The sequence below is a fragment of the Balearica regulorum genome, chromosome 26, assembly GCF_011004875.1.
Source record: "Balearica regulorum gibbericeps isolate bBalReg1 chromosome 26, bBalReg1.pri, whole genome shotgun sequence".
NCBI lineage: Eukaryota > Metazoa > Chordata > Aves > Gruiformes > Gruidae > Balearica > Balearica regulorum.
The window spans coordinates 720,140-745,680 of NC_046209.1; the positions used below are offsets into that span (position 1 = coordinate 720,140).

Consider the following 25,541-nt stretch of genomic DNA (forward strand, 5'->3'; position numbering starts at 1 on the left):
TGCCCTCGGGACGTGCCAGAGTTACTGGCTGGGGTGGTGGAGCTGGGTGCTGGGCTGCTGTTTTGGGGGGCACTGGGCAGCTGTTTGGCCTCATCTACCCCCCAGCGCTGGGTGTCCCTTCGCTTGGGGTGAGGAGGAGGAAGTGTTCTCTCTGCCTGAATCCAGGGAGGGGCTGAAGGAAACCATGGACCTCTCCGGAACTACTCTGCTGAGGATTTCTTTCATTGCCCTCTCTTTTTTTTTTCCCCTGGTCTTTTCCAAGTTCTTGTGCCTGGCCACAAGGGCTGGCAGGCTATTTGCATTTTTTATTAAAGGTAGAGATTCCAAGTAACCAAATTCCTTCAGAAGGGCTTTGAACACGATTTAGTGCAAAATTCACAATAAAGGAAATCATAACTTATTGAAAGGGAAATATGCATGTGTCAAAGCAGGGATGTTTTCTTCTTCTTTTGCAACACACCAACCAAAGCAAACGGCAACGGCTGGAAATGGTGTCAAACAAATAACAGAGCCCTTAAAACCCCAAAGATGCCCAGGCAGCTGCAGGGAGCTGTGGCAGAGCTGCATCCTAGGTGGGTGCCAACCCATCAGCTGCCCTCCTGGGAGGGTGCAGCTCCCCACTCCCTGTTTCTCCCAGTTGTGAACTTCCCTGTTGAAATAAAAGGGGAAAAGAACAAGTCTGACCCAGATTTCAGCAGTACCCAGCTCAGGGGAATTGAGGAATCTGCGTCCCTGCCTTTAAGTATCCTTAAACACGCACAGCTGAAAGTGCAGGACCACCAACGACGGCTGGGAGAGCTGCGGGAGAAGGTTTCCAAGGTGGGTGAGCAAGGACGGAGCCAGAGACACCGGGCTGGACCCGGCGTGGCCTTCGATGCTGGTGGAGAAACTGAGAAACCTGCGGAAATGTGGGATTTATGGCACCAAGAAATTTGTGTTGCATATTAGGAGGAATCTCCCTCAGGAGAAGCAGTGCAGGGCTGGCATGTGCTGGGGGATGGGAAGGTTTCTGAAGGCTGGACGGATGTGTGCTGGAGCTGATCCGTGCTGGGGGCTGCCGCGGGGGGGACCGGAGGGCTCCTGGCAGCGTGTTTCCAGGCCTGGCTGTGCTGGGAGCAGCATCCCTGCCTGTCTGCTGCCTGTCCTACCTGCTGGGGAGATAAGCCGTTTGGGCAGGATTATCTGCGAGGGCGCCGTGTGCCTGCTGGGGCCTGGGGAGATCCCTGGGTGCTGCTGCTGAAACGACAAATAAATAGTGGGGAGCTGAGAACAGGGAGGGGAGGGGGGTGAGTGAATGAAAAACTCTGGTGATGGTGGTAAATTCCCCCTAAAGCCACCTCCCACAGCCCTAGCGGTGTTCCAGCAGTTCTCCAGGCAGGGAAGGATCCGCACAGATCAGCTGTGGTTTAGGGATCGTTGGGCACCCTTTTCCCAGGAGCAGAGCACACGGCCAGGGGAGGCAGTGAGGATTGCCTGTGGGTTTTAGGATGGGCAGGAGCACGAATGCTGTGTTCGACTTGATGGAAACCCTTCCCCATCCGTGTTTTTGAACGGAAACAGATTTGGGTACCGGTGTTGACATCGCATGGCAGAAAGAAAACAGACCCAGCATCCCCGTGCCTGTATCGCCTCTGAGGTCACAGATAAAAACCGCGTTCTGTTCCATTTACTGTCAGTTATTTATTGTTATCCTGGAGCGTGAAAACACGTGTAGGATTGAGCATCCTCATCAAAACCCCCAAAACGCTTGGAGCCATCAGGAGCCTTGGGCTGGGGCAGGGTATGGGGGTCTAACAAGGGCAGAGAGGAAAAAGGGGCCTGAGCGGGCAGCGACGGCAGGATGGGTCAGCGGGGAAAAGGGCGTCCTGTCTCGAGAGAGCTCTCGTAACAGAATCCCCCGCACGCATTGCAGAGGTTTAGCACACGTTAAATTTAGCATAAAATGTTTGGATCGGCAGCAGCGGCTCCCCAGAAAGATGCGGTCTGACCCAAGAGCGTTTCTGCTCTGCTTAAAACCGGGCAGTGCCGCATTTCTGACCGTTCCTAGAAGGCGGCAGCAAAGGAGCCGCTTCCCGGCCGGACTGGAGCCGGCTGCCCACCGGCAGCAGGGCCGTATGGACAGGGAGGGCACCGGCACCAGGAACCGCTCCGCCCTGCGGTGGCTGGAACAGAGCAGGAGCTGCGCTGAGCTCCGCGGGCTGGGGAACAGGCTCACGGGAGAGCCCCGGGCTCACCCGGACCTCGGAACTGCTGCAGAGCTGCCCAAGGGCGGGCAGGGCAGGCCCGGCTCCGGGCAGGGCTTCGCTCCGGGCAGGGCAGGCCCGACTGCCGGCAGGGCAGGGCGGAGTTCCGCTCCGGGCAGGCCCCGGCAGGCCCCGATCGCAGACACGGCAGCGACAGGCCCGCGCCCCGTCTCCATAGCACCCGCTTCCCCTTCGCCCTCCGCCCCTTGCCCTTTGCCCTCCACCGCCCCGCCGCCGCCAGCCCCGCCCCTGCCGGTGACGGACAGCTCTCGCGGTCTATCCCGAGGCCCCACCGCCCGCCGGAGTGGGTGGGCGGGTTGGAAACGCAGCGAGCCAACCGGAAGCGAAAGCCGCACCGCCGGATCCGCCCCCTCGTGGCGCCGCCGCAGCCAACCTGCGGGCGAGCGCGCGGGGGCGGGGCCGGCGCCGCGGCCAATGGGAGCGCACGTCGGTCGCCAGGGAGGTGCGAGGCCCGGAGGGGGCAGCGGCGGGAGCGCGGCGGGGCCGGGCGGGGGCGGGAGGTAAACAAAATGGCGGCGGCGTGCGTGCTGCGGCGGGGCTGGCGGCGGGGGTAAAGGGGCGGCGGGGACCGGCGGGCTCGCGGGGCGGCTGGAGTGGGGCCCCTGGGCAGGGCCGCGGTGGCAGAGCGGGGACAGCGGCTGGCGGGGCGCCCCCCTGAGGCGAGGGGGAGCGAGGCGCCGGGACCCGGCCCGGTTCCCGAGCCCGGCGGCGGGGAGGGGGGACGAGGCTGCCCGCCCCCCTCCCCTGAGTTGACAGCGGGACGCGGAGGCCCGGGGGTGAGGGAGTGGGCGGAGCTGCCCGCGGGGCTCGTCCTCGGCCCGCGGGGGAAGGGCCCGTCCCGGGCGGGCTGCCCCCGCCCCGCTGAGGAAGCGGGGAGCTCGGCTGGGCCGGAACCGGAGGTCACCTCCCCTCCCGGGTCACCCCCCCCCCTTCCCGCCTGGTTCCATCGCCAGTTTGGTTGCACTTAAAGTGTTTTATCCCCTTTTCCCTTCCCTGCTCTCCCGGGGGTGGCTGCCGTGTCCCTCGCTTCCCCCCCCCGCCCTGACCGGCGGGCACCTGGGGGGGCGGGGGGCCCGGGCAGGGTTGGCATCTCTGCGTTGACCTTCCCTTGTTGGGAGAGGGGATGGGCTGTTTGGGGTGCTGGGCTGAGGGACTGACCCCCCGCTTGTTCCCGTGTTAAGGTGTGGGGGGGGTAGAGCTGCAGTGGGGGTGGGTTGTCTGACACCCGGACCTGTGGTGGTGACACATCATGTGCCAGGCGGAATCCAAGCGGTTGAAGGATGCCCCTGGGAGATCTCGATAGGCACCAAAGGCCTCAAACTTTTGTAGGCGTGCAAAGCGAAGACATTAGAATTGTTTCTGAAAACTCCTTCAAAGAAACTTGGTTCCAGCTTCCAAACGGCTGAAAACACCTGTCTGCGCTCGTGCCTGGGCGGTGAGGACAGCAGGGCAGAAGCGCTTCCCCTGCCATCTGGTTTGGAGTCGGTGACTATGATCTACTAGGAATGGAAAGTCACGAAAGAGACTCGGCAAGTGTCTGTTTTTACGTGGTGGCCTAAAGTCCCAGAGAATGACCTAGCACTTAAGAACCAAACTGGGCCAAGTTAAAGGCCAAGTTGACTTGAAAGAACCCTAGGAGTGGGACCAGGCCAGAAGCAAAGCAAGTCCCAAACTGAGTGTATCTGCTCAAAGATACTTATTCTTTTTAAAAGACATTGTGTTTCTGGAGCCAGGCCTGGATCTTTTAGCATCCAGTTGAGCTGGAAGCAGCTCATAGGTTTGTTTTGTTTTTGTTTTTTTTTTTAATTCATGTTTGTACAATCTTCTGGAAATTTTTTTTCAAGAAGGAGTAAAAGGGAGTGTTGGAAACTCACAAACAGGATTAAACCCCCGAGCGCTTAAGGAAAACAGGTTAAGGAAGTTAATCCAGGATGGATATGCAGGAGCCACAGCAGCTGGGTATGTTTGCAGAGAGCGAGCTGATGTCTGTGGGGATGGACACTTTTATCCATCGCATTGACTCCACAGAGGTCATCTACCAGCCACGGCGGAAAAGGGCCAAGCTCATTGGCAAATACCTGATGGGAGACTTACTTGGAGAAGGGTCTTATGGCAAAGTCAAGGAGATGTTGGACTCTGAAACCCTCTGCAGGAGAGCTGTGAAAATACTGAAGAAGAAGAAGCTACGCAGAATTCCCAATGGGGAGGCAAATGTGAAAAAGTGAGTAAATATTTCTGGTAGCTGGGAACTGAGGGGTTAAACTTTGTTGTTATTTTCTAGGTGAAGTTCTGTAGCATTTTAACTAACAATGTGGCTCTCTGCTGTGGAAGTGCTTCCTAAACCGAAGGTATTCAGGAATCTCTTTACTGTTGAACTGCTGCCAGCGCTCTTGTGAAGGTTGGGAAAGGACCTGGTTCCCCAGGGCTGGGGATGCAGGTCCATCTGTCTGAGTAGGCAGCCCATAACACAGGCCATTTTTTTTTTAAAGTATTGCTCAAAGAATAAAATAGTATTTCTTAAAGAAATTCCTCTTTAAGCTTTCACCTTGAAGAGATAAACTGTGGTGCCGCCGGCTAGGAAAGGTGAGCGGTGGTGTAGTTGAGAGGAGAAACGCACTTTGTGTCGTTGCATCGTGTGTTATTTGTGTACCCATCCAGGGGTGCGTGGTGCTTCAGGGTGACAGTAACAGCTCCCACCCACGTATAGGTGCCTGGAATGTGATCCAGTGGATTGTGTGCCCAACAGGGTAGGAAGTCTTGGTGTTTTCCTTGGTTTCATTTCTGACTGATGCATTTGGGAAGTCATTCAGGGCTCTTTTCAGTTGATTTCTGCAGCTGTAAAATGGGGACAAAGGTTGTCAACCTTTTTTATTTCGATGACTCAAGAGCTGTGCTTGGAAGCTTTCAAAGTGCCAGTTACATACTGATTAGTCAGGGCACAAGTAACTAATTAAAATGAACTGTGGGACAAGCCTGGTGTTATGCTCCATCCGGGTCGGGTGGAAGAAACTTTCCCTTTCCTTGGGACTGTGCTCAGCTTGAAGGGCCTCGCAGCCAGCTGTGCTTCCTGCAGCCAGCTGTTTGTCACAGCCCTGTGAGATGGTTGTTTATCTGCTGTGGAGGGGAGCCTTCTGCAGCCAAAACAAACTATTTGCCAGGGTTTATCTTGTAGTGGGAGGGCGAACTTGGGAGATGTTTAGAAGACTCTTGTATTGCGTCTTTGGCTGGGGCGTGCTGAGCGTGGAGCCCTGACCCAGCAGAGTCTTGTTTCTGTTTCTCAGTTTGGTTTGAGTTTCCGAGCTCAGTTGCGAGATATTTCACATCCTGTACTGGCACTTGTGTCAGTGAGCTCTTTAAGTTTGCCGTCTAACCTTCAGTGGCAGACTTAGCTACAGAATAGTCACAAACCCTAATGCCAGGACCTCCCTTTCTCTCCTTTGCTGGCTCAAGTTCAGAATCAGAGTAAACTGTTGGTTAATATGTAATAAAATGTTTTTCTGGCAAAGGCATGAGTGCCCCTTTCCACCCTTGCCCCCTCCTTCAGTTACATCGAGAGCTTCTGCTGAAGAAGGGGGAGATCGTTTCCTCCTTAGTGAAACTTTTAAATTGAAATTTTGTTTTCCCCCGTAGTGAAAAAGGATTTGTCAGATACCGGGAGAGTTTCCTGATATCAGAACCACGGCAATGGTCCCGTGTCCTGGAGTGAACTCTGTAAAGTTTTATTCATGCACGGAGCCTGTCTGTGAATGTCTCATTTGGTTTTGTTAAGGTTAGTTATTAATGCAGACTAGTCAAGCACCACTCTGTTTTGCTATGGATGTTTTTCTGGCTCAGCCGCACCCGCTTGAAAACACCAAGGCAGATTTTAGATGTTGTCTTGTAATGAGGGTTTACTTTAGTTCAAGTTCCTATTTTTGTCACCTTGTCCTTTTCTCTTTGTCCACCTATTTGTTTATCTACTTCAGTGATGAATTTTTTTTAAAGCCAAAATGTCACATTTTGGGGTACCCACAGAAATCTGACCTTATAGAAACCCTTCGGCACTTTTGCAACAGGCAGTGAAAGCTGTTTCTGCTCTGAATAAACCTGTTGTGGTGAGATAAGTCATCGAACCTGTAGGGTTTGACTGGTCAGTATGGATGGGGGGAGCAAGCCGTTGCTGTATTTCCAGGTGGCGTTGGGATGTACTCTGCTAACGTTATGTTTGGGGGTTTTTAATGTCACGCTGCTTGGCCAGACTCCATTAAACTTTCTCTTTCTACAGCTGCGTTTGAGCACCTTTGCTGAATGGTTCATATCCAGCAAACTGCTCACATGTAATAGAACAGCAGAAAATGAGATTGTAGACTGAATTGCACCGTTAGGTGTTAGTTTCTTGGAAGCTACTAAGTGCAGTAATGAGTAAACGTGTGATTCCTGTGTTAGCGAGTCCTGCTTCCCGCTCCACTTGTGTCCTTATCTGGACGAGGATATCTGCAGCTCCATAGGTGTGAGAGGTGATTGTGATTAGTTGTCCAATCTTTGTAAACATCCCAACTTCAGTTGGTGCCCTTTGAGATTAAAAACCTCTTTGTCCACCACCAGAACGGGACCACCGCTTGGTGCTTCCCGCTGTGCCCCTGTGGAGGGATGACTGAGCAGAAGGCGCTTCCAAAGCATTTGCTCTCATTGCAAAGGAAACGGTCAGGAGTGAGAGTCTTCTGAATCCCTCACAAAGTGCTCTCTCTGCTGAAGAATCACTGCGTGACATCTTAACTGTTAGTTAAACTGTAATTTCTTCATACAGTACTGCGGATGTGTTAAGTGCACTGCCAGAGGGTCTGAGCAGTCAGGGCGTGCGTTCAGGTCTGGTTTAAAAGGACTTCTCTCTTGGAAGTGCCCCTTTGCTATTTCAGTCTCAAAATACCTTGTTGTACAGTTTTTTTCTTAACTGCAAAGTTTCTACTAAAGTGATGTCCAGCACTTCTGACCACACAGGAAAAAGCTACATATGTGATTTGGTTCATTTGACAGAGATGTAATGGAATTATTACAGCGGGCTCATGCCTCAGCCATTATCATGGGATGCCTCAGTATTGCTGCTGCGTGCTGAAGATGAAGCTTGCGTTGATAGTGTGTCATCAAAGAAATTCCCTAGAAAACAGTTCCTAGACTGTTGGCCCTTAGGTAATTACATGAGCAAGTAATACACAGGGAGTAATGACAGCGAGGGAGAGCACAAGAGCAATGAGCCACAGAGGATCGTACAGGTCCCTGCTGCAGGGCTGGGGTTACAACTGGGGGAGCTCTGAGCATTGATGCCATCTTTGTGTTACTCCTTACTAACGGTTGGGACTGCAGCCTCGTCCTGCAGGTGCTGGTTGCCCCAGCCCTGTCTCATGGTGCGGGAAAGAGTTCTGTGGACCTGGAAATTATGACCGAAAAATGTTTGAGACTTATAAAATTGAATGATTCTTCTCTACCTTAAAATACTCCAGTTCTGCCCCTGAAAAATGAGCCCTTAAGGGATCTGTGAATCCTGATGAGGATGTTGAGGGTTTAAACTTAAAAAAGACACATTTCCCTAAGTCAATCTAGGGAATCTGCATTTCTCTTTAGTCACTTTAGAGAAAGGTTGGGGTGGCTTAGGCAACCAGATAGTGCCATGGCTAATTGCTGCTTCCAGTTAATACAAAAAATGACTTTAGATGGATTGCAGAAAAGATTAAAGAAAATTTGGAAGGCTATTTGTCTCCAGCAGCACAAGTTTAATAAAACCGTGTGCTAATAGCCTCATATTTTAATTAAGTGTTTGGGACTTTCTGTGCGTATCCCAAGTGTCTTGTACTGTACTTACCACGCTCAGCGATTACTTAGATTTGAATATATGCTCATTAGAATTCCTCAGAGGTTTAAAATGTGTAGTAGGCATGTACTTTGAGAATTTGCTCCTTGGATCTGCAAATAACAAGTCCTGCACCTCAGAACAGGGGCGGTTCTGCCAAAGGAAGGACTTGTCGCGAGCCGCAGGGGCGTGTGCTTCAGAAGATGGACTAAAACTGACTCATCTGATTTCCTGTCCTTCACTCCCAACCGAAAAGGGACAGGAAACATGGTTCTGTATCTCACAGGCTGCATCCATAGGGGAGGGCGAGGCAGCAGGAGCATGGTGGAGATGCTGTAATGATTGCAATTCTTTTGGGTAATGGCTGGAGAAGAACCGTTTAGGTACTAAAACTTGAAAGATGTAGGTCAGCACCGGATTCATCCACATGCAATGTTGTCAGCCCCTCCCATGTCAGATGTACGTTCAGATGTGTAAAGCTTAGTTTGAAGGAGGAAATGGTGAAGTGCTCTCTGCTCAGTCTCTTATCTGAAGTATCGCTTGTGCTCACGAAGAGGTGCGGCTTCTTGCGGGGATGGAAATGACAAGCTCCATCCTTGCAAGTGGAGGGCTATTTTTTTAGGTGAAATGCACAGGAAAAGGCTGTTTGCTACGTAGACCTTAAATATGTTAATCTGCTTTGTGGCATATCGGGGATACTAACTTGTAATTACAATTTCCTTTAGCTATACAGGATTACAAAATCGCTCTAAATACATTATGTCCTCGTTCAGTTGCATAAAGACCAAGAGAATGATTGAGTCCTTTGTGGCAGTTAGCAAGACTGGTGTTAGTGGATTCAGGGTACGTGCCAGAACTGACATATGGAGCTGTTCCCTGTGCACGTCTCCCGGCCCTTCGCTGTGGCACCAGCGCTGCGGTGGAGGTGTGCCAGGGCCTCGTGCCGGGGCCTTGTTACCGCGTCCTTTACGCGGAGAGGTTGAGACGGGCCGCGGCTGCATGCTGAGGAGTGAGAGTGAGCTGCTCCTGGGCCGTAGGCTCTCACTGCAGAGCTGCAAACCCTCATTTCTGATGTGGGACCTGACCCAGTAGGTACTATTGAAAAGATTCACCATCCTGTGTCTGCGATAAAATCCTGAAAGCTTAGACCTGCGGAGGAACCTTGTCAACCAATGGAAGAAATGACTCTTTTGGCTGTATTGCTCACTTTTATTTAAGCAGGAATGGCTTTGGTGAAACTGAGGCTTGAAACAAGCTGTAGAACAAGTGCAAAATCTTATGGTGAAGACGTGCTTTTACTAGGATGGTCCAGGAAAGAACGTCTTCTTTCCAGGCTGTCCTTGGCATCTTCCAAAATCATGTAGCACATGGTACAAGTAGGCAGCTTTGCTGTATACAGTTCTGAGCAGCAGCACCACCACCACCCTGTTATTTGCCAAAGCAAGACACCTTGCTGGGGATAAGTCATAATCTGTCAGGATGAGCTTAACAGGTCTGACAGAACCACAGAGACCTTTGAGTTAGGAGATCTTTTCTCTCCTTCCTCCAAGACGGTTATACTTTGAAGCAGGCCCTGTACTCTGGCAGTCTGTCTTGTCATACAATTGAGGGCTTTCTAGTCTGGAAAACTAGGAACAGAATTCCATAATGGAGACTATAATAATGGTGTTGAGTAGGATGGGGATGGAGGGGATTGCCATGCTGCTGAGAGCGCAGCCTGGTCCCCTCGCTGGGGTTCTCCCTTTCCCCCTGTCTTGGGGACAGGGCTGATCTCAAAAGCAACTGTTGTGATTTAAATTTCATGTTGAAATTTAGAGGTAGATGGGAGAAAGGAAGGAAAGTCGCAGCAGCTCATAAGGTATCTTGAAGATCTGAGCAGATTCACTAAGCTAGTATGGGAAAGGCAGGAAGCCACCTTGCCTTGGTGGAGAGGAAAGGCAGCAAACTGTAGGCATGAAATCCCTTTCCCAGGTCTGTCAAATGAAACACTATTGTGCAGGCAAATCGCAAAGAAAGCAATGGGCTGGGGTGGTTTTGTTGTTAATTTTGAAAAAAGTAAATTTAGGCACCTTCTGCTGAGGCGAGCACCTATGTTCACTTACTCAGTGAAGTTTGAAAACTGAAATGGAATCAGAGGTGACTGGTCTGGCTGTCTCTGTTCCTTTTAGAATGCAAGAGTAGCTAAAAATAGAAGTAATCTTTCCTCTGGGAAATGGGCTGCTTGGCCTCTGCTCCAGAGGTGGGTGCACTTCACTGGCATTTTAGATTGGTTCACAAAGTCCTCCTGGAAAAAAAATCATTACAGAAATATGAAATATTTATGAGTCCGTTAAAGGTGGAAGGAATTAGTATTTGTGCTCTCAAGCCGTATTACAGGCAATGAGCTGTTGGGATCAGGATTTTAAATGTATTCCTAATATTGGAAGCTTGCTTTGCCTTCACAGCAAAGTAGTTTTATTTAAATAAGTATGTGTGTTCGCTCCCTCTCTTGCTGGCTTGGTCTGAGCACTCAGCCCATCTCCCTTCATTATGCAGAAACTTCTTAGACCTACACTAATGCTGGCTGCAGTTTATATGCTAATTTAATCCACTTCAGCCTTTTGGTCATTACTATAATTAGAGCGGCTGCATCACTTTGCAAATCTGTCTGCCATTAAACGAAACACTCTTCTGAGCTTTGCCTTGTTATCCTAGGTTTCTGTTTAGCTATTGTGACTTTTTTTTTAAAGCCCTATATGATAAAGGAAGAGTGCCTGGCCTAAACCTTGGTAGTGAAGTAATTGATACTACTGCACAGGGATCCTTAAAAGATTTTAAAAACCTGTTTGCATTCCTGCACCTTAGGAGGCTTTCGAAGGAGCAGTTACTGGTTTGTTAATCAGATGTGATGCATCAACAAGCCTTTGTACTGGCCACAGCTTGTTACTAGAAGCTGCCTAATTGTGCAGATGAGGGACGAGTGGCTTTCTGAGCTCGGCGTGTCATGTGTTTGGGCAGAGGCTCTTGCTTCCCAAGCTGTGCTCTGAATTCCTTGTAATGCTGCTTTCAGGAGTCCTAACTGTCAAAATGTAACTCTGCTTCTTAAAGCATCTTAGCAAACACCAAGGGAAAGAATCTGGGAGGAAGAGTTCGCCTACAGCTTGGCACAAGCCCCACGTGGAGCAGCAGCAGAGCCAAGTGAAGAGCAGTCCCTGCACTTCAGGCACTGACAGAACCACCCTGACCTGACCGTCCTGATCCTCCTGTTTCTCTGCTCCACAGCTGGCAGCCAGTGGGATCCTGCAGGCTGAGTTTAATGCAAAAGATACTAAAATGTGGTTTGAAGCACAGTTCGAAATCCCAAGAGACAAAGACCGAAAGGACTGGTATGAGATGACATACGAGGGTCTGTTTTCATGGCCAAGGGAAGAGGTCTCCTCACTCAGTTTTACTTTATTTATCCTCTACGAACAGAGGATTCAATTCAGATCTCTGAACCGGTCAGTGAAGTTAGGACTAAAGTGTGGAAGAAATGTAGTTATTAGCTGGAACTTCTGTTTTGGACTCATTCTTGGGACAAACTGTTACAATTCTTACATTGGTCACTTAATTTCTGAATTCTGCTGGAAGCCAAGCCCCTCTTGGAGGATATGTTTGAAGAGTGGATGGGTCCTAGCAGAGTGAGGGCAACCCACGTAGTGGATGAATATTGGCAGCTAGTAAGCAACCTAAACAAACTGGGACTCTGTTTTGTCACACCTCGCTTCTGCTGATCAGTCTGTTGCGTCCTTGGGCAGTAGTTGCTGTGGGTGGGCTAAAACCACACCAGAGTGGCTACTTGACAAGAAAGGTTTGAATTGAAACAGTCTGTTTTGTTTGACTTTGAAATTGGGATTTAATATTGCATCTTGGTGACACTAGTATATCTTGCAACTGCTTTGTGAGGCCGTGCAGATTTCGAGATCAGTTTGGATCCTGTTGTAGCTTTAATAAAGGACACCGTGAAGCTGCCTGACTAGCCCCCACTGTTGCTGTGGGAGGTCTCTGGAGAGCTTGGAGGGGTGCTGTGGAAGTGTTTGGGGCTGCTGGGAGGCTGTTGTCATCTCCAGCCTCTGGACTTCTCTGGAGTTCTTCCATTCCTCAGCTCGGACACCCGTTGCGTTCATCTCCTGGCCACAGGCAGCTTTCGGTGCCGGGCTTCTTGGGTCGGGAGCATTGGGACTCGCTGCCCTTCGGCAGCCTCGGCACCTTGACTGTCTTCCCTCTTCTGGCTGCAGATTGTGCCAGATGCTGTGCTGCTGGTGATGTACTAGTCTCTTGACTAGTGAGGTACCTCTCCTGGTTTTTCTATGGTTTATAGGTTCTGTAGAAAATCAGGTTGTGCTGAACAGCCCCCCCTTCAGAAGAATTTCATGTGGTATAATAAAAAATCAATTTAGTTTCATTTGTTCATGTCTTTAGTAGATTAGCCAGTTTCTGATGGTTTTATATTTGTTTAAATGACTTATATCCTTTCACAATACAACAACTATCAGAAGGAATTGCTTGTTAGGTATAGAAACTTCCTATTTCTTTTTTGTCAAGTGACTAATATTCCAGTAACTTCCTGGCTAAATAACAGAGTTTGTGCTGAAACAGGCTATGTAGTGTGTTAATGCCTCTGCCACGCTTGGCACCGGGCACTGCCTGCAACACAAGCACACACCTAACTGCACGACGCTGCTTTACACTGACTTCTGCGGGTGTCATTCCTGGTCATGATGCTGATAAAAACATACCCTGAAGGAGGAAGGCTGGAAGCCCAAGTGAATTTATTTCTGCTCTTGTAACTACAGATTACACTTCGATATAAAGAAACACGAAGTGCAAACATAAAAGCTTTGTCTGGGAAGTGGCTGTCCTAGATATGATGGTAAACACAAATGTAGTACATCATTAGGGGGTTAACTGAGGAGAGTGATGGTGAGCGACAGTCCCAATGGTCCAGCGTTGTTAGAAAAGCTTTAGTTGGAGGGAAGCGTCTGTCAAGCAGCGTATATAGGGAGTCTTAGCTGAAGCAGCAGGGACTAATGCAGTTTGAAGTGTTTTTAAAATCCTTGTGATTTTGAAAACGTTCATTTCATTCTGTAGTAAGGAAATAGGCTTTTTAACCATAACTTTTTTCCTTTTCTCTTCCTGCAGGGAAATTCAACTCCTGCGACGATTGCGGCACAAAAATGTTATCCAGTTGGTAGATGTGTTATACAATGAAGAGAAGCAGAAAATATATCCTTTTTTTCAGACAGCTGTTAATAAGGTTTGAATTCCTGTTGTTCTCTGCTGTAGTGCTGAATCATTATAGTTCTGCTTTTGTTAAGGCCCTTTTGAATGTTTCTTAAGCTTAAAATTGCTTTCCTTGGTATTAAACACACAGCATGTCTGGAATACTTTCCACACAAGTACGTTTTCTTCAGTGTCCCGGCTTCCCAGTTAGGAAAGGAAACGTTGTCCCCAGGTTACAGACGCAGGGCTGGGCTAGGGGAGAACTGGCCCTCAAATACTCTTTTATTGTGTGACCTTCAGCAACTCAGAGACCAAAAAAGAGTTGTGGATCCGTCACTTCTAACCTCCTGTCCTAGCAGTGGTATATGTTAGTGCTTTCTCTTCCTGAAGATGTAGCTTTTATTGTCTATGCTATGTGAAATCAATTTTTGTAATGCTTTTTTTCCTTTAAGTCCTTGGCAATGATTTAGGGTTTTTTTTCCTTTCCCTCAAAAGAAGAAGAACTCATCGGCAGGCATGCAGATGCCTGCAACTCTTTCCTTCCCTTTGGAGGTCTGTACTGCTGCAGCACTGCCTTTTGTGGGCAGTCGCTATGCTTTGGTTATCCTTAGCAAGATAAGATGAGGTCCTGAGCCTGCCCAAGCCTCCTCTGTTTTGTTGTTCATGTGAAAGTCCCTCATATAGTGCTGTAAGTGACCAAAAGCTCCTAACAGGCAGGAGAGACTGCAAGCATATAGCTCCTGTGAGATCTACAGCTTGGCTTTTTGAGACTAAACAGTTCGGCTCTTGAATCAAATCTGTGGGTCGTGATCTCAGTGCATCTTTCAAACTCTAACCTGCTGTTCCAGTGCACTGTCCCCCCACGTACGCAGAGATGCTAATCAATGTAATTACGTGCCTGAACTTCCACGTGAGTAGCTGGATGGTTTCTAATGAGTCTGCCACTCTGGGTGCACTTTGACTTGAACCAGTTTGTAAGCTTAGTGAGCTGATCTGTTGTAGCACATGTTATAAATGGTTGCTTTTATTTTCGACAGTGTTTTCTAAATACTGTCTCCCAATTACAGTACTTCATAAAATGGGTAATTTAATTGTGTGCTTTAATTAGATCAAATACTCTTCCACCAAATCATTAGTATAAAAAAGCATGACAACTTTTGCTTGTGTTTTGTAGCTTTAACAGACTGAAGGGACTGTAATTCAATTACTGTCTATAGAAAGATACTGCTTAATTAATAAGAAGCTGGGATGCTAAAGAAGCAGCATGGGGAAAAAGAGCCCAAGAGAGACCTCGTGTGTTCGTAACCGGTGATGACAACCCTGATGGTCATTCAGCACCGTGACCTCACCAGGAGGCATGTTCCTCACTTTACTTTCCAAACAGCAGTGTTTGAAAAAGAACAAATTGGTTTTCACTACTTTCCCCTTGCAAGTATAGGGGAAAGACTTCACTATTTTTATCTTTACCTGCTTCTACGCTCTGGAGAGCTTGTTTCTACACCTGCTCATTCAGTGTATGCCAGTGGCAGTACGTGGAGAAGTTTGCTGTTTTCTCTGGGGCTGGGAACTTATCCGTGATCATGTTCTTGCTTAACCTTTCTCCAACTTCTCATTGGCAGCATGTCTGAGGATGTGGCGTACAGGTGCCACGGATTTGGGAACAGATGCAGCTGAGATGTAACTCTTTTCAGGCTGGCTTCTCCAGAGGTCAGTTCCCTTGCCCATGTTGCTGTGCAGCCGTGCATGTGTCGATGTTGGTGCCTTGCAGGAAGCAATACAAGCGAAGGTTGAGTGGGGTACAGGGGAGGGATGGCAACTTCTCCCTTACTAATAAAAAAAAAAAGTTCTCATTTCCAGAATGACTGCTGTGGCATTTGAAACTGGGCCTGTAGAAGGGAGGAAGGATTCTATTCTCACCTGAGTGTTCTGTTCCTGATAGGAGTGAACTGCAGGCCTCAGCTTGGGAAGATAGCATTCTAACAACTTGCCTGTCTAGTCAAAGCCTTCAATGATTTTCTTTGGTAAAGAGAAAGCCACGATGACTGGATTAAAAATATCAACTACATTTCGTATTTAATGGGCTGCTCTGATGACCTGCTGTGGCTGGGAATGCAGAGCTGGTGATGAATGGACAACTAATCCAGGCAGAACATAAACCCGGTTCAATAAGCAGCATCCCAGCTGGCACCCTCTGACAGCTCCTGTTACCAGTTTGTGCAGTTGTGCGTGGGAGCAGAACCCTATTGATTAGAAGAATTGAGAGCCTCAGTCTTCTTGGGGCACCTGTAATAGATCTGCTGCAGCCTGAAAGTTTGTACTCTAATCTGGCTGATCGACCAGAGATGGCTCAGTGACGAGAGAGGGGTGAAAGCAGCCTGGCAGCTAATGAAACCAAAACCAGGCTGTCCTTTGTAGATGGGAATGAGAGCTGGGGTTTGCTTCCCAGGAGCTAGTCTGTATAATCTACTGTTAGTAGTGTTCTCTTGAAGGTGAGAGAGTTGACGTCTTCCACATCACTCTGATACAACTAGTTCACAGATTACTTCCAGAGTAAGAAACAGTAGGGAAGAATTTTGGGAACTTTTTCTGCTATTCTGGCTTCTGATTTCCTGGGTGGCATTGTGCCCGTCATAAAATTTTATGGCACTTTAACATCCCTCTGAAGAGCAGCTCACATGGGGAATGTAGCACGAATGTAATGAGTTTGCACGTTGTTTTTGAGCTCCTGGATAGAATGAGCTGCAAAAGGGCAATACAATCTTTAGAGCACAGATCCTGCTGAAAGTGCAGGTCATCTCTTCAGCCTCTCCCGCCTCAAAAGTTAAGATGGCATCCTGGGACATAAGCAACTTATTTTAGGCTTAAGTTAAGAAGGCATCTGCCAGGAATAATTAGAGTGACTGTAGAAAGGCTTTGTGTTACCGGAGAACTGGCCTGCCTGACAGTCATGCTTTTCTCTCTCTATCTTGAAGGTGCACTCTCTTGGCAAAGCCACCAGATGTCTCAGGGTCTGTTCTTGCAGCCCCTCTCAGTGCACAGGCTGCCTCTGAAACCCCGTGGAGAGGGAGGAGGAAAACAGAGGCAATTGTTGCTTTAGGCAGTGGTGTAGGTTCCGTTGTTTGGCCCCAACATTAAAGCTTAAGGAGATGAAAACTAGAATATGCTGCAAGGGAACAATTGCTAAAAAGTGCCACCGGTTCTTGGCATTCTGTTGTGACTTTTTTATCCGTACAGTTTCAAAAAAGATTCCCAGCTCTCCAGGGATCCTTTCTCCAGTTCCTGAATTGCTACCATGGGCATGGGGTAAGCAGCAGCTGTTAAGTACTGCATACAGCCGTATTGTTTTGGAACAGGAGATGAAGACTAATGAAATTTGGGGAAGGTGATAGGAGCTCACTGTTGTTTCAAGTGTGGACCAGCCAGGGTATTGGGAGGGCACAACACAGCCTACAGCTCTTCTGCCAGGGCTTTCCATAGAGTTTTATCCTCTACCTGTCATTCTTGTGAGATCTTCAGTTGACTTTCTGTGGAGTTCGCATCCTGTTTCAGGGATGATCACGGAGTTGCAGCTGGTCATTAAGCAGAAGAATTTTCTCATGGGTTCTTTGCCTGCTCCTGTTAGTTGGGGAAGGCAACTACCTGGGAGGCGCAGCTCAGGCTCTACCTCTCGAGTGTGTGTACCAGGTGACGGGGCTGCCTGTGCGGCAGCTCTCCCATCGCACTGGAATGGGGCTGCAGTCCTCGCACAGCGTTCGCCTGAGAAGCGTTTAACCTCGAAGCTTCCTTAACTCTGCTTTCACGTATATGGTGATGGAGTACTGTGTGTGTGGGATGCAGGAAATGCTGGACAGTGTCCCGGAAAAGAGGTTTCCAGTTTTTCAGGCTCATGGGTAAGTACGGTTGTGTTCCATAGGCTGCGTTAGCCTCTCACCACTGTGCTCTGTTGAATTCAAGAGCATGTTTTAGTCTGTTGCTCAGACTGCTGGCTACACTTTAAAGTAAAACTGGCTTGGTGTAATAACAGCATCTTTCACATCCATGGAAAAAATGAAAAACTAATGAGATGGTGGCAGGGACAGCCCTTCGATACTTGGAAGGAAAACTATCTATTGAGTTTTCTGTTACTTTTTGTTTTGCCTCACAAGACGCATGACAACCCTTCCTGGCCCCTTTCCTGCAGCTCTGCCGTTCAGCGTGGTGGAGGGATCCATAAGGACTTGTCCTGCCCAAATGGAGGCAAGCCATACAGTTCAGCGTAGAAAAGAAATTAAAGGTCTTTGGATTAAGGATTGGCGATATCCAGCATGATCTGTTAGCGTGTTTAGTTAGTAGACAGGATAATCTGAAGCCCCTTTCACTCTGCAAGTAAAGGAACCTTAGAATTCTGGAAATAGATACAGGAAGATTGTCATGTATATCCAGTCAGTGCAGACCAGCAGATCTGTGGTAACTACATATTTTCATTTTGTTTAAAAAAGGTATCCAAGATGACAGATAGCCGAAGTGAAGTACAGGCATATCAAGTCACGTATTATTTCTGGATGTTATGAGATAAAAAACTTGCATGCACGATGGTTGCCAGGCTGTCAGTGTGCAGTGCTTGCTACGTTACAGTAACGGCCTGCCCATAGTCTCTGACCATATCACGTTACCTCTGCTCGGCCGGTAAGCTGTACTAGTAAGACTCCTTTCTACTGGCTAAAGGAAACATTTTTCCTACCCCTGTTAGAGCAAGCTATGCCACTGAAAGAGCATCTTTGGTAGCTTACCATAGCCTAGACTAAAGCAGATGTCAGAATTAACCATCAGGTCTGTGTCAGCATGATGCTCAGTGCTTACAGGACAGGCAGGCTTGTGGAGGAGCCCCAAGTCTGACGTGGCTCTGGCAGGTAACTTCTGACTGTCGGAAGGTGAAGTACTATTTCTTATAGACTACAGTTCAATGTTAAGTTCCTAAGCATCAAATGTAAATGTATTTCTGACTTGTTTCCAATAACAGCACTCTTTATGTATTATCAGTAGTTCATGTAGTCTTTGTCTATGGAAGTGCTTGACCTTTTTCCTCTAACTCTTTCTGCAGGTACTTTTGTCAGCTTATAGATGGCCTAGAATACTTGCACAGCCAAGGGATTGTCCACAAGGATATAAAACCAGGGAACCTCCTGCTAACAACCAATGGGACGCTAAAAATATCTGATTTAGGCGTAGCAGAGGTATGTGAGAACTGTGGCAAAGTCAGGAATGTGGCAAGCATGACATCCTAGATTTAGGTCACCTTTGTGGTGTCAGTTAATTTATTGTGCATTTAGGCTTGTTCGGTTAAACTTGCAGAGTGCTCTAGGGTGACTCTGAATATTTATTGTAATTGACAAAACACTTTTGTTGATAATAGCACAAGACTTCCATCTGGGAAGCACAGAGGGGAAGATTTAGACAAACCCAAAAGCGTGGTGAAATGGTGATAAGCTATATAACCTTATCCTTCCACATGAAAACTGTCTTAGCTAGGTAGGAGTGGTGCAAGAATTGTCACTGATGGCATGTGGCAATTGTAGTGGCATGTGCTTATGATACATAAGTAGATGTTCAGTGGCAGAGCATTCCTTTTTTTCCCCCCCCCCCCCAGGTGAAGCTTTTCTAACAGTTACAGTTTGTCTGCCTTGACCAATTAGGTTCAAACTTTCTCTTCTGCTGCAGGCATTGCATCCGTTTGCAGAGGATGACACGTGCAGAACGAGCCAAGGGTCGCCAGCATTCCAGCCACCAGAAATTGCCAATGGCCTTGACACCTTTTCAGGCTTTAAAGTAGACATCTGGTCCGCAGGGGTCACACTGTAAGTGCCCGTGCAGCATCCAGGAATCACAACGAAAAAATTAGGAGCCCCCAAATAACTCAGTCCTGTGCTACCTGCTATCATTGCTGCTCTGTATGCTGTTGGGGGAGCCAGGAAGGTGTATGTGTGTTGATCCCCCCTTTGGGTGGGAATGTGTTCTGCAGAGTGCTTGTAATTCTGAGGAAAGTAATCTTTACTCTCAGTGCGTAACTCTGCCAGCCACTTCTCAGCATCTGTGATGCACAGCTACTGTAATAATAGAAACCACAAATACCTCTAGTATTTATTTTTAAGTTTCTTCCATCCCAGCCTGTCAGGGAGACGTCTTGGTGGTTTTGACTCATGTGAATGAAGAGACTGTGATAAAGGAAGGTGAAGTTTAAAGAAGCATTCCAAATACTGTCAAATATTCATCTTTTAGCTTCCTCTTGGCTTCATTTTGGTTACATAGCCACATAAGAACTGAACACCTCTTCTGTGTGCTTTTTCTCATATACCTTCTCCTTCTGCCTTTACAGATACAACATCACAACGGGTCTATACCCTTTTGAAGGGGATAATATCTATAAATTATTTGAAAACATCGGGAAAGGTGACTACACAATTCCAGAGGATTGTGGTCCTCCACTCTCGGACTTACTGAGAGGTGAGTCTCCCAACTGACTCTAAAAGGGTAAAGTGTATAGATGCAACAAGTGCTCAGCTTGCATAGTGCAGGGGAAAGCTTCATTCCAAGTATCCCGTGAAGATAGAGGTTCCTGTTAGAAAGGGAGGGTGTACTGATGAACCTCATAAGATTTTGGAAGATCTTTAACACTGGTGTCTTCCTGAGATACACTAAACCCTGCACGGCTTGCAGTCGCTGCTCTTTATGGAGTTAGTTCTTGCATTATGTTTCTTGTGCCCTGAGAAGTTTTTAAATCAAAAGACAAAGCCCACAAGAGGTTACACTTAAAATGGCACCATGGCATTGATGCAGGTTTTGCAAGTGAGAACTCAAATTCCTTGCCCAAGCTTTCCGTAATGTGAAATACGGAGTGCTCGGGTTCTGCTGTCCTTCTTCATCAGCCTCTGCTCTGAATGTACTTGCTTCAGTCCCAGCTGACAGCTCCTTCCTCCCAAATTCAGAGCTGCGAGGATATTGGAGCGAAGTGACTGGTGCCCACTTTCACAACAGGGCTGTGGAAGAAACAGGACCAGCACTTTCTGGGTGGGAAGAGAGGGTTGTGGGTTTTGTTAGGGTTTGCTTTTGTTCCTGATGCTTATTGCAATAGTTTGAGGTTTAGTGTTGAATGGTCTCTGCTTCTTTTGAAAGCTGAACAGTCAGGGCAGCAGTTATGCTGTGCACAGCAGCCAGCTTGGTGGTGCCAGCTTGTTGGTGCCCACTTGGCAGCGGGCAGGATGCAACTGCAGCACACGGGAGATCCTGACCAGAGTTCCTGCTGCCTCCTTGGCAGTGCAGCAGCCTGGCGAGGTAGTGCTCCCTGGCCCTCCCATGGGCTTGCTCTCTCCCTCTTTGTCTTCAGCTGCTTGTGACAGATCAGACCTCAAATAGAAAATGACGCTGTCTTGTTTCAAGTTTATTTTTCTGGTTCTTGTGCTACAAGGGGTTAGGAGGTTAGTGTGGGTGAAGGGCTGTGGAGCACTGAGCAAACTGAGTCAGCTTCCCTTCCTCCTGTCAGCAGTGTTGTCAGGCCTGTTTGTAACGTGGGCATTAGCGCTAAACCGGGGGGTTGTGTACTGTGCTGTGTCCTCTGTGCAGCCATGGTGCTGTTGCAGTTTGTGGCTAGCCAAAAGTTAACAATTTCTAAGCATTTTGCAGCTGCACTTCACACTACAAATGGCAGCCGTTGTCTCCACAGGAAAGGCCGCGCTGCCTGTGGGCTCCCAGCTCCTGCGTGGATGGCTGTGAGGAGCTGCAGCCTCAGCCTGGCCTCACTTTCCTGCCCGCAGGGTCCCCTCCGCTGCACGCGTGGGCCCCGTGTAGCGCTGGGGATGCGGGCGGCCACGCTCGGTGCCGGCTGCGTGCCGGGCGGTGGCGGCAGGTGGTGCTGTCTGTCCGAGCTCTGCCCGCTGCCACCTCTGGTGGGGCTCCCCTCGCAGTCCCCCTGCAGCCCTGCTCATGGGAGACTATTTTAGCTTATCTGGCCCCATGCCGATTATGAAAGAAGTTATTTCCATGTGTTTCCAAAAGCCTTAACTAGCTTTAACAGCTTTTGGAAAGCATTACATACAGCATAGCTTCAGATTGCGCTCGGCACAGCTGGTGTCTTGGCCGCTCTGCTGAGACTAACGTGGGTGCTGCTTATGGCCCAGCACTTCTGATGTGTTTCATGTCATATATTCATGCCCCGGGGAACGATGTCCTGATCTATATGTGGCGTTTGATTTGTGAATGCTGACTCAAAACACAGCATTTCTTACGACTTGGGGAATTGCTCAAGTGGAGACAATCCAGCAGTCCATCTAGACTGGCAGCCAGTCTTCTAAAGCACCCCGCAGAAATCGTTTGGGGGTTGTGATAAGCCTCTCAGCTGCACTTAGTGTTGTCCCCCAGGGAAAATGAGCGTGGCAGCTTTCTCTTTTCTTGTCCTGAGGATATTGATAGGTTCAAATCTTATTGTATGAGACCTGGAGTCAGAATTTCCTACTCTTCCTTCTGCCTCATTTGAAACAAAGAGCCTTGCACTCGATGCCCTCTTGTCCAAAGCTGTCCATCTCTTCCAGGCTGAGTTGCCTCCTTTGTCCCAGCAGCTGTCTGTCTGCATCCCTTCTGTGTTTGGACACTGTGGACACGCAAGTCCAGTGCATTTGGTAGGCAGAGGAGCTTGCTGGGGGGAGATGTCGGGGTCTCTCCATCAACTTGACCTTTTCTTCCAGGGTGGTGGGAAGCCCTAAGGATTCCTCTGACTGTCTCCCTCCATCCCACCTGACAACACTCTCCCACCCCTCATCTCGTCGTATGTGCCTGTTACACAGTAAAAGCTGACAAAACCTCTTCATGTTCTCCTTGTTTGGTTTGACACACTTCACTTTTTCTAGTGATTTGAGTACGTGGTGGACCTGAGGTGACTGAACTCTGGGCGGGGGGGGGGGTGGATTGCCCCAGCTCCCTCCGTGCTGTGAGGCATGAGCATCCTACAGCCCAGCACAGGCGAGGGCTGAGCCTTGTGGTGGTGATACTACGTAGCTATGGTGACAAAACCAGAATGCTTTCTTTAGTTCATGCTTTTCCTCCAGAACATCTGCATTTCCTGGTAGGTGCCTGCTACTTCTGCAGCAGGCTGAAAGTGAATCAGAAGCCTGCAGATCAGATATTGTCAATGGCTGGCTGATGCTTTGGATGAGCAGCACAGACACCCACAGCTCAGCTCTGTCTCACTAGAGACTCTGTTGCGCCTTTGCATTGCTTTTAAAAGACTTAAAGCACTCTGCAGTGCTGCAAGCATTTGTTCTGGTTTTATTGTAAGGAAGAGCTCGATGTGCTGCAAAGTGCTTGTTTCCTCTCTGGCTATAAGTGCTGTGTGACCATAGCACTGGTCTGGCTGTGCAGCGAGTACTAGGATACACTTTTTAAGTTTATTTCTGTTCTTTGGTTGACTACTTTTTTTTTACTGGTTTTTTTACTTCCCCCTCACCTTGAGCTTGTTTTTATTTCTTGTTCCTTTTTCCAGATGAAGCAGAATTTAGAGGACTTAAAGCTTCTATGGTGTTTGACTTGTAAAGAGTCTTGCATGACAGTGTATTTCAGCAGATTAGTTGGGATGCTGCTCCTCTTTTTGTCTCCCTAATCAGGGATGAAGCTTTATTTATACTCTCCTCTGGAAAAGAGGAGGGCTAGTACTGTTCTGACTTCTGTGTGTACAGTCAGTAAAGATGTGCCAGAGTGGAAGCATTTATAAATAGCCTTAAGGTTCTTCTGTCACCATCTGTATACGACTTATTCACTAGCATGTAATTTGTTTCTAGGCAAGAAAAATGCACAAGGTCAGCTTTCCTTCCTCCTCTTCCAATAAACTTGTACGGAAAGAGAAAGCTCTGAAACTGCAGCCTCTGCATTAAACACCTGGCTTTAGTTCCAGGCCTTGCTGCAGACTTTGTGACCAGATACAAGTTGGTTCGTTTCTCAGCGCTTTGTTTTCTCACTTCTGTATAACTGCTGTGACCTTTCATTATGGGATGGTGAGAGGATGTGTATCCTGATGACAGGGGGACACTTTAATTCTGTAGTAGCAGGGAGACCCGAGCCAACAGTCAGGCTGGCATCTCTAACCCATGCAGAGGCAAGTGCCATCACAGACTTGGGGTTTGCCTGCAGAGGGGCTTTCTGGTCAGAATGCCTGGCTGTGCCTGCGGAGGATGAAGGAGGATGTCTTGTTCTACAGATTGGACTTTGACTGCTTTTATATTGGTTGCTTTAAATGTTGATCTGAGTTGGAGACTCTGAAGTGAAATTCAGGCTGAGTTAATTTGCTCTTGCTGTTAGATTTCTTCCTGCTCCTCAAATGACATACCTCAGATTGTGCTGTTTGCTAAAACTGGATCTTTTGCCGCATGATCTAATCTTGTTCAGGATTACTGAAGTGTGTGGGCTGGAGTCTGTAAGGAGCTCAAGACAGGTTCGTGGTCTCCAGTTTCTGGATTGCCACTTGACGTGATTTGAAAGGGGTTTGAGGCTGCCGGCATGCTGAAATGGGCACTATATCCCATGTATGGGCACGCCGAATCCTTCTGAAATAGCAGGGAAGCAGAGGTTTGTGAGCTAGGCGTCCTCCTGAAGAGTCGCCCTGTTACAGTGTGTTTCATCTCTGCTCACAGATAAACTGCATGGAAATCTTTACCGTAAATGGTAGAGAGTATGTGTGGTTACTGTGGGCACACACCCTCGGATGACTTGACTGGTGAATAGTACATGATGTTTTGTCTTGATGAAGTCTCTCTTCAGTACAGGACTTCGGCCACAAAGCTGCCACGAGTGAGTCAGAGCTGAACACATGAATGTACATCTTCGGTGATTGGACTTTCCATTTTCTTTCAAACATTGCCCAAAATACAGTCCTCTTTCATTAAAGTAAATATTCTTTTTTGCTCAGTTATCTGCTTTATGCCTTTTTAATTGCTTGAGAATGATACAGCGCTCTGCACAGCAGCTATTTGTAACTGGTGCTGTTAGGCCTCTTGGAATAACTTACCTTAGAACTTCATTCTCTGCTTGTACCAGTTCCATCTGGTAAATGCTTTAAATTTCTTTGTTAGCCCTGTCATTCCTGAAACAGTGCTTGAATTGCTGCATGTTTATTGTCTTCCTTTGGTCAATGCGAGCTGCTTATGAAGGTGCTCTGGCTCCTCTTCTGCAGCACCCCGGTGAACTTAATCCCAAACTGAAAGTGCAAGAGCCTTGAGACAGTCCCACTGAAAAGTTTCTAGTTGTATCTGCTTGGATGTGCAGAGGTTTATCCTGAACTTGAAGACAACTTGGATTCCAGAAACAGCTGGAAATTTGGTCTTTAAATTAATAAATTGGAGGGGAGGGGTGGTGTCCTGACTTACCTTATTAATGTAACCAGAAACAGGTAACCTAGCCAGTACTTGCTTTGCTGTTCCCTAGACTTCGTGTAAGATCTCTTTGCAGTCCTATTTCTTAAAAAAAACCACAAAAAACCCCACATTTGGGTAGCTCAGCTGTGAAGCAACTGTCTAATAATCTTATTAATAGGTCATTTAATTAGGTGTGGGATTTTTTTTCTCTGAATCACCTTCTAATCTTGTTTCCCAATTATTATTTCTTTTCTTGTAAGGTAGGTAGAAATTACATCTGAATGTGAGAACTCCTTTACTGCAGGGGTGGCTGAGCTCTGGGACAGGTTGTGGAGGGGGGAGTGTTGTAGAGTTTCCATCCTTAGAGACATTCAAAACCCAACTGGACAGTCCTGGGCGAGCTGACGTGGTCCTGGGCAAGTTAGCCCCACTGGGAGCAGGGGGTTGCACTAGGTGATCTCCAGAGGCCCCTTCCAACCCAGCTGCTCTGGGCTTCCAAGAAGGCTGCAGGGACTGCACAGACATGTGCTGGAGTACAGTAAAAAGGAGGAATGCACGCTGCAAGGCCCCTTGTGGTGGAGAAAGTTCCTGATAAAGGCTGTGTTCTGTGTTAAGCTGATAATTTTTTTTTTTAACTGTAAGGGAGTTTGTTTTGTAGTACTCACTGAAGAAAGGAGGGCTTTCTCTAGCATCGTTTCATTAACAATGGTTAAGGTGAGGAAACAACTTAGAAGTAGCCCTGTGAAAGCGCCTACGTGTATTACGAGCGTCGCAGGACTTTGCAGGACAGCAGGATTCAGGATCAAATCCCTTCTCTGCCGAAGGTGGCTCACGCATATC

At 48.1% G+C, this 25,541-nt stretch overlaps 1 protein-coding gene across 1 annotated transcript in view; it reads left to right on the forward strand.

The window, feature by feature from the left end:
- The first annotated feature begins 3,315 nt into the window (after positions 1-3,315).
- Positions 3,316-25,541, forward strand: part of STK11 (serine/threonine kinase 11) — a 42,943-nt gene continuing 20,717 nt past the window's right edge. The window contains exons 1-6 of the mRNA XM_075776726.1: positions 3,316-4,485; positions 13,249-13,332; positions 17,130-17,219; positions 18,410-18,542; positions 19,027-19,163; positions 19,682-19,809. Coding sequence (XP_075632841.1) covers positions 4,196-4,485; positions 13,249-13,332; positions 17,130-17,219; positions 18,410-18,542; positions 19,027-19,163; positions 19,682-19,809 — 862 coding nt within the window. The 5' untranslated portion in view covers positions 3,316-4,195. The remainder of the gene's footprint in view (positions 4,486-13,248; positions 13,333-17,129; positions 17,220-18,409; positions 18,543-19,026; positions 19,164-19,681; positions 19,810-25,541) is intronic.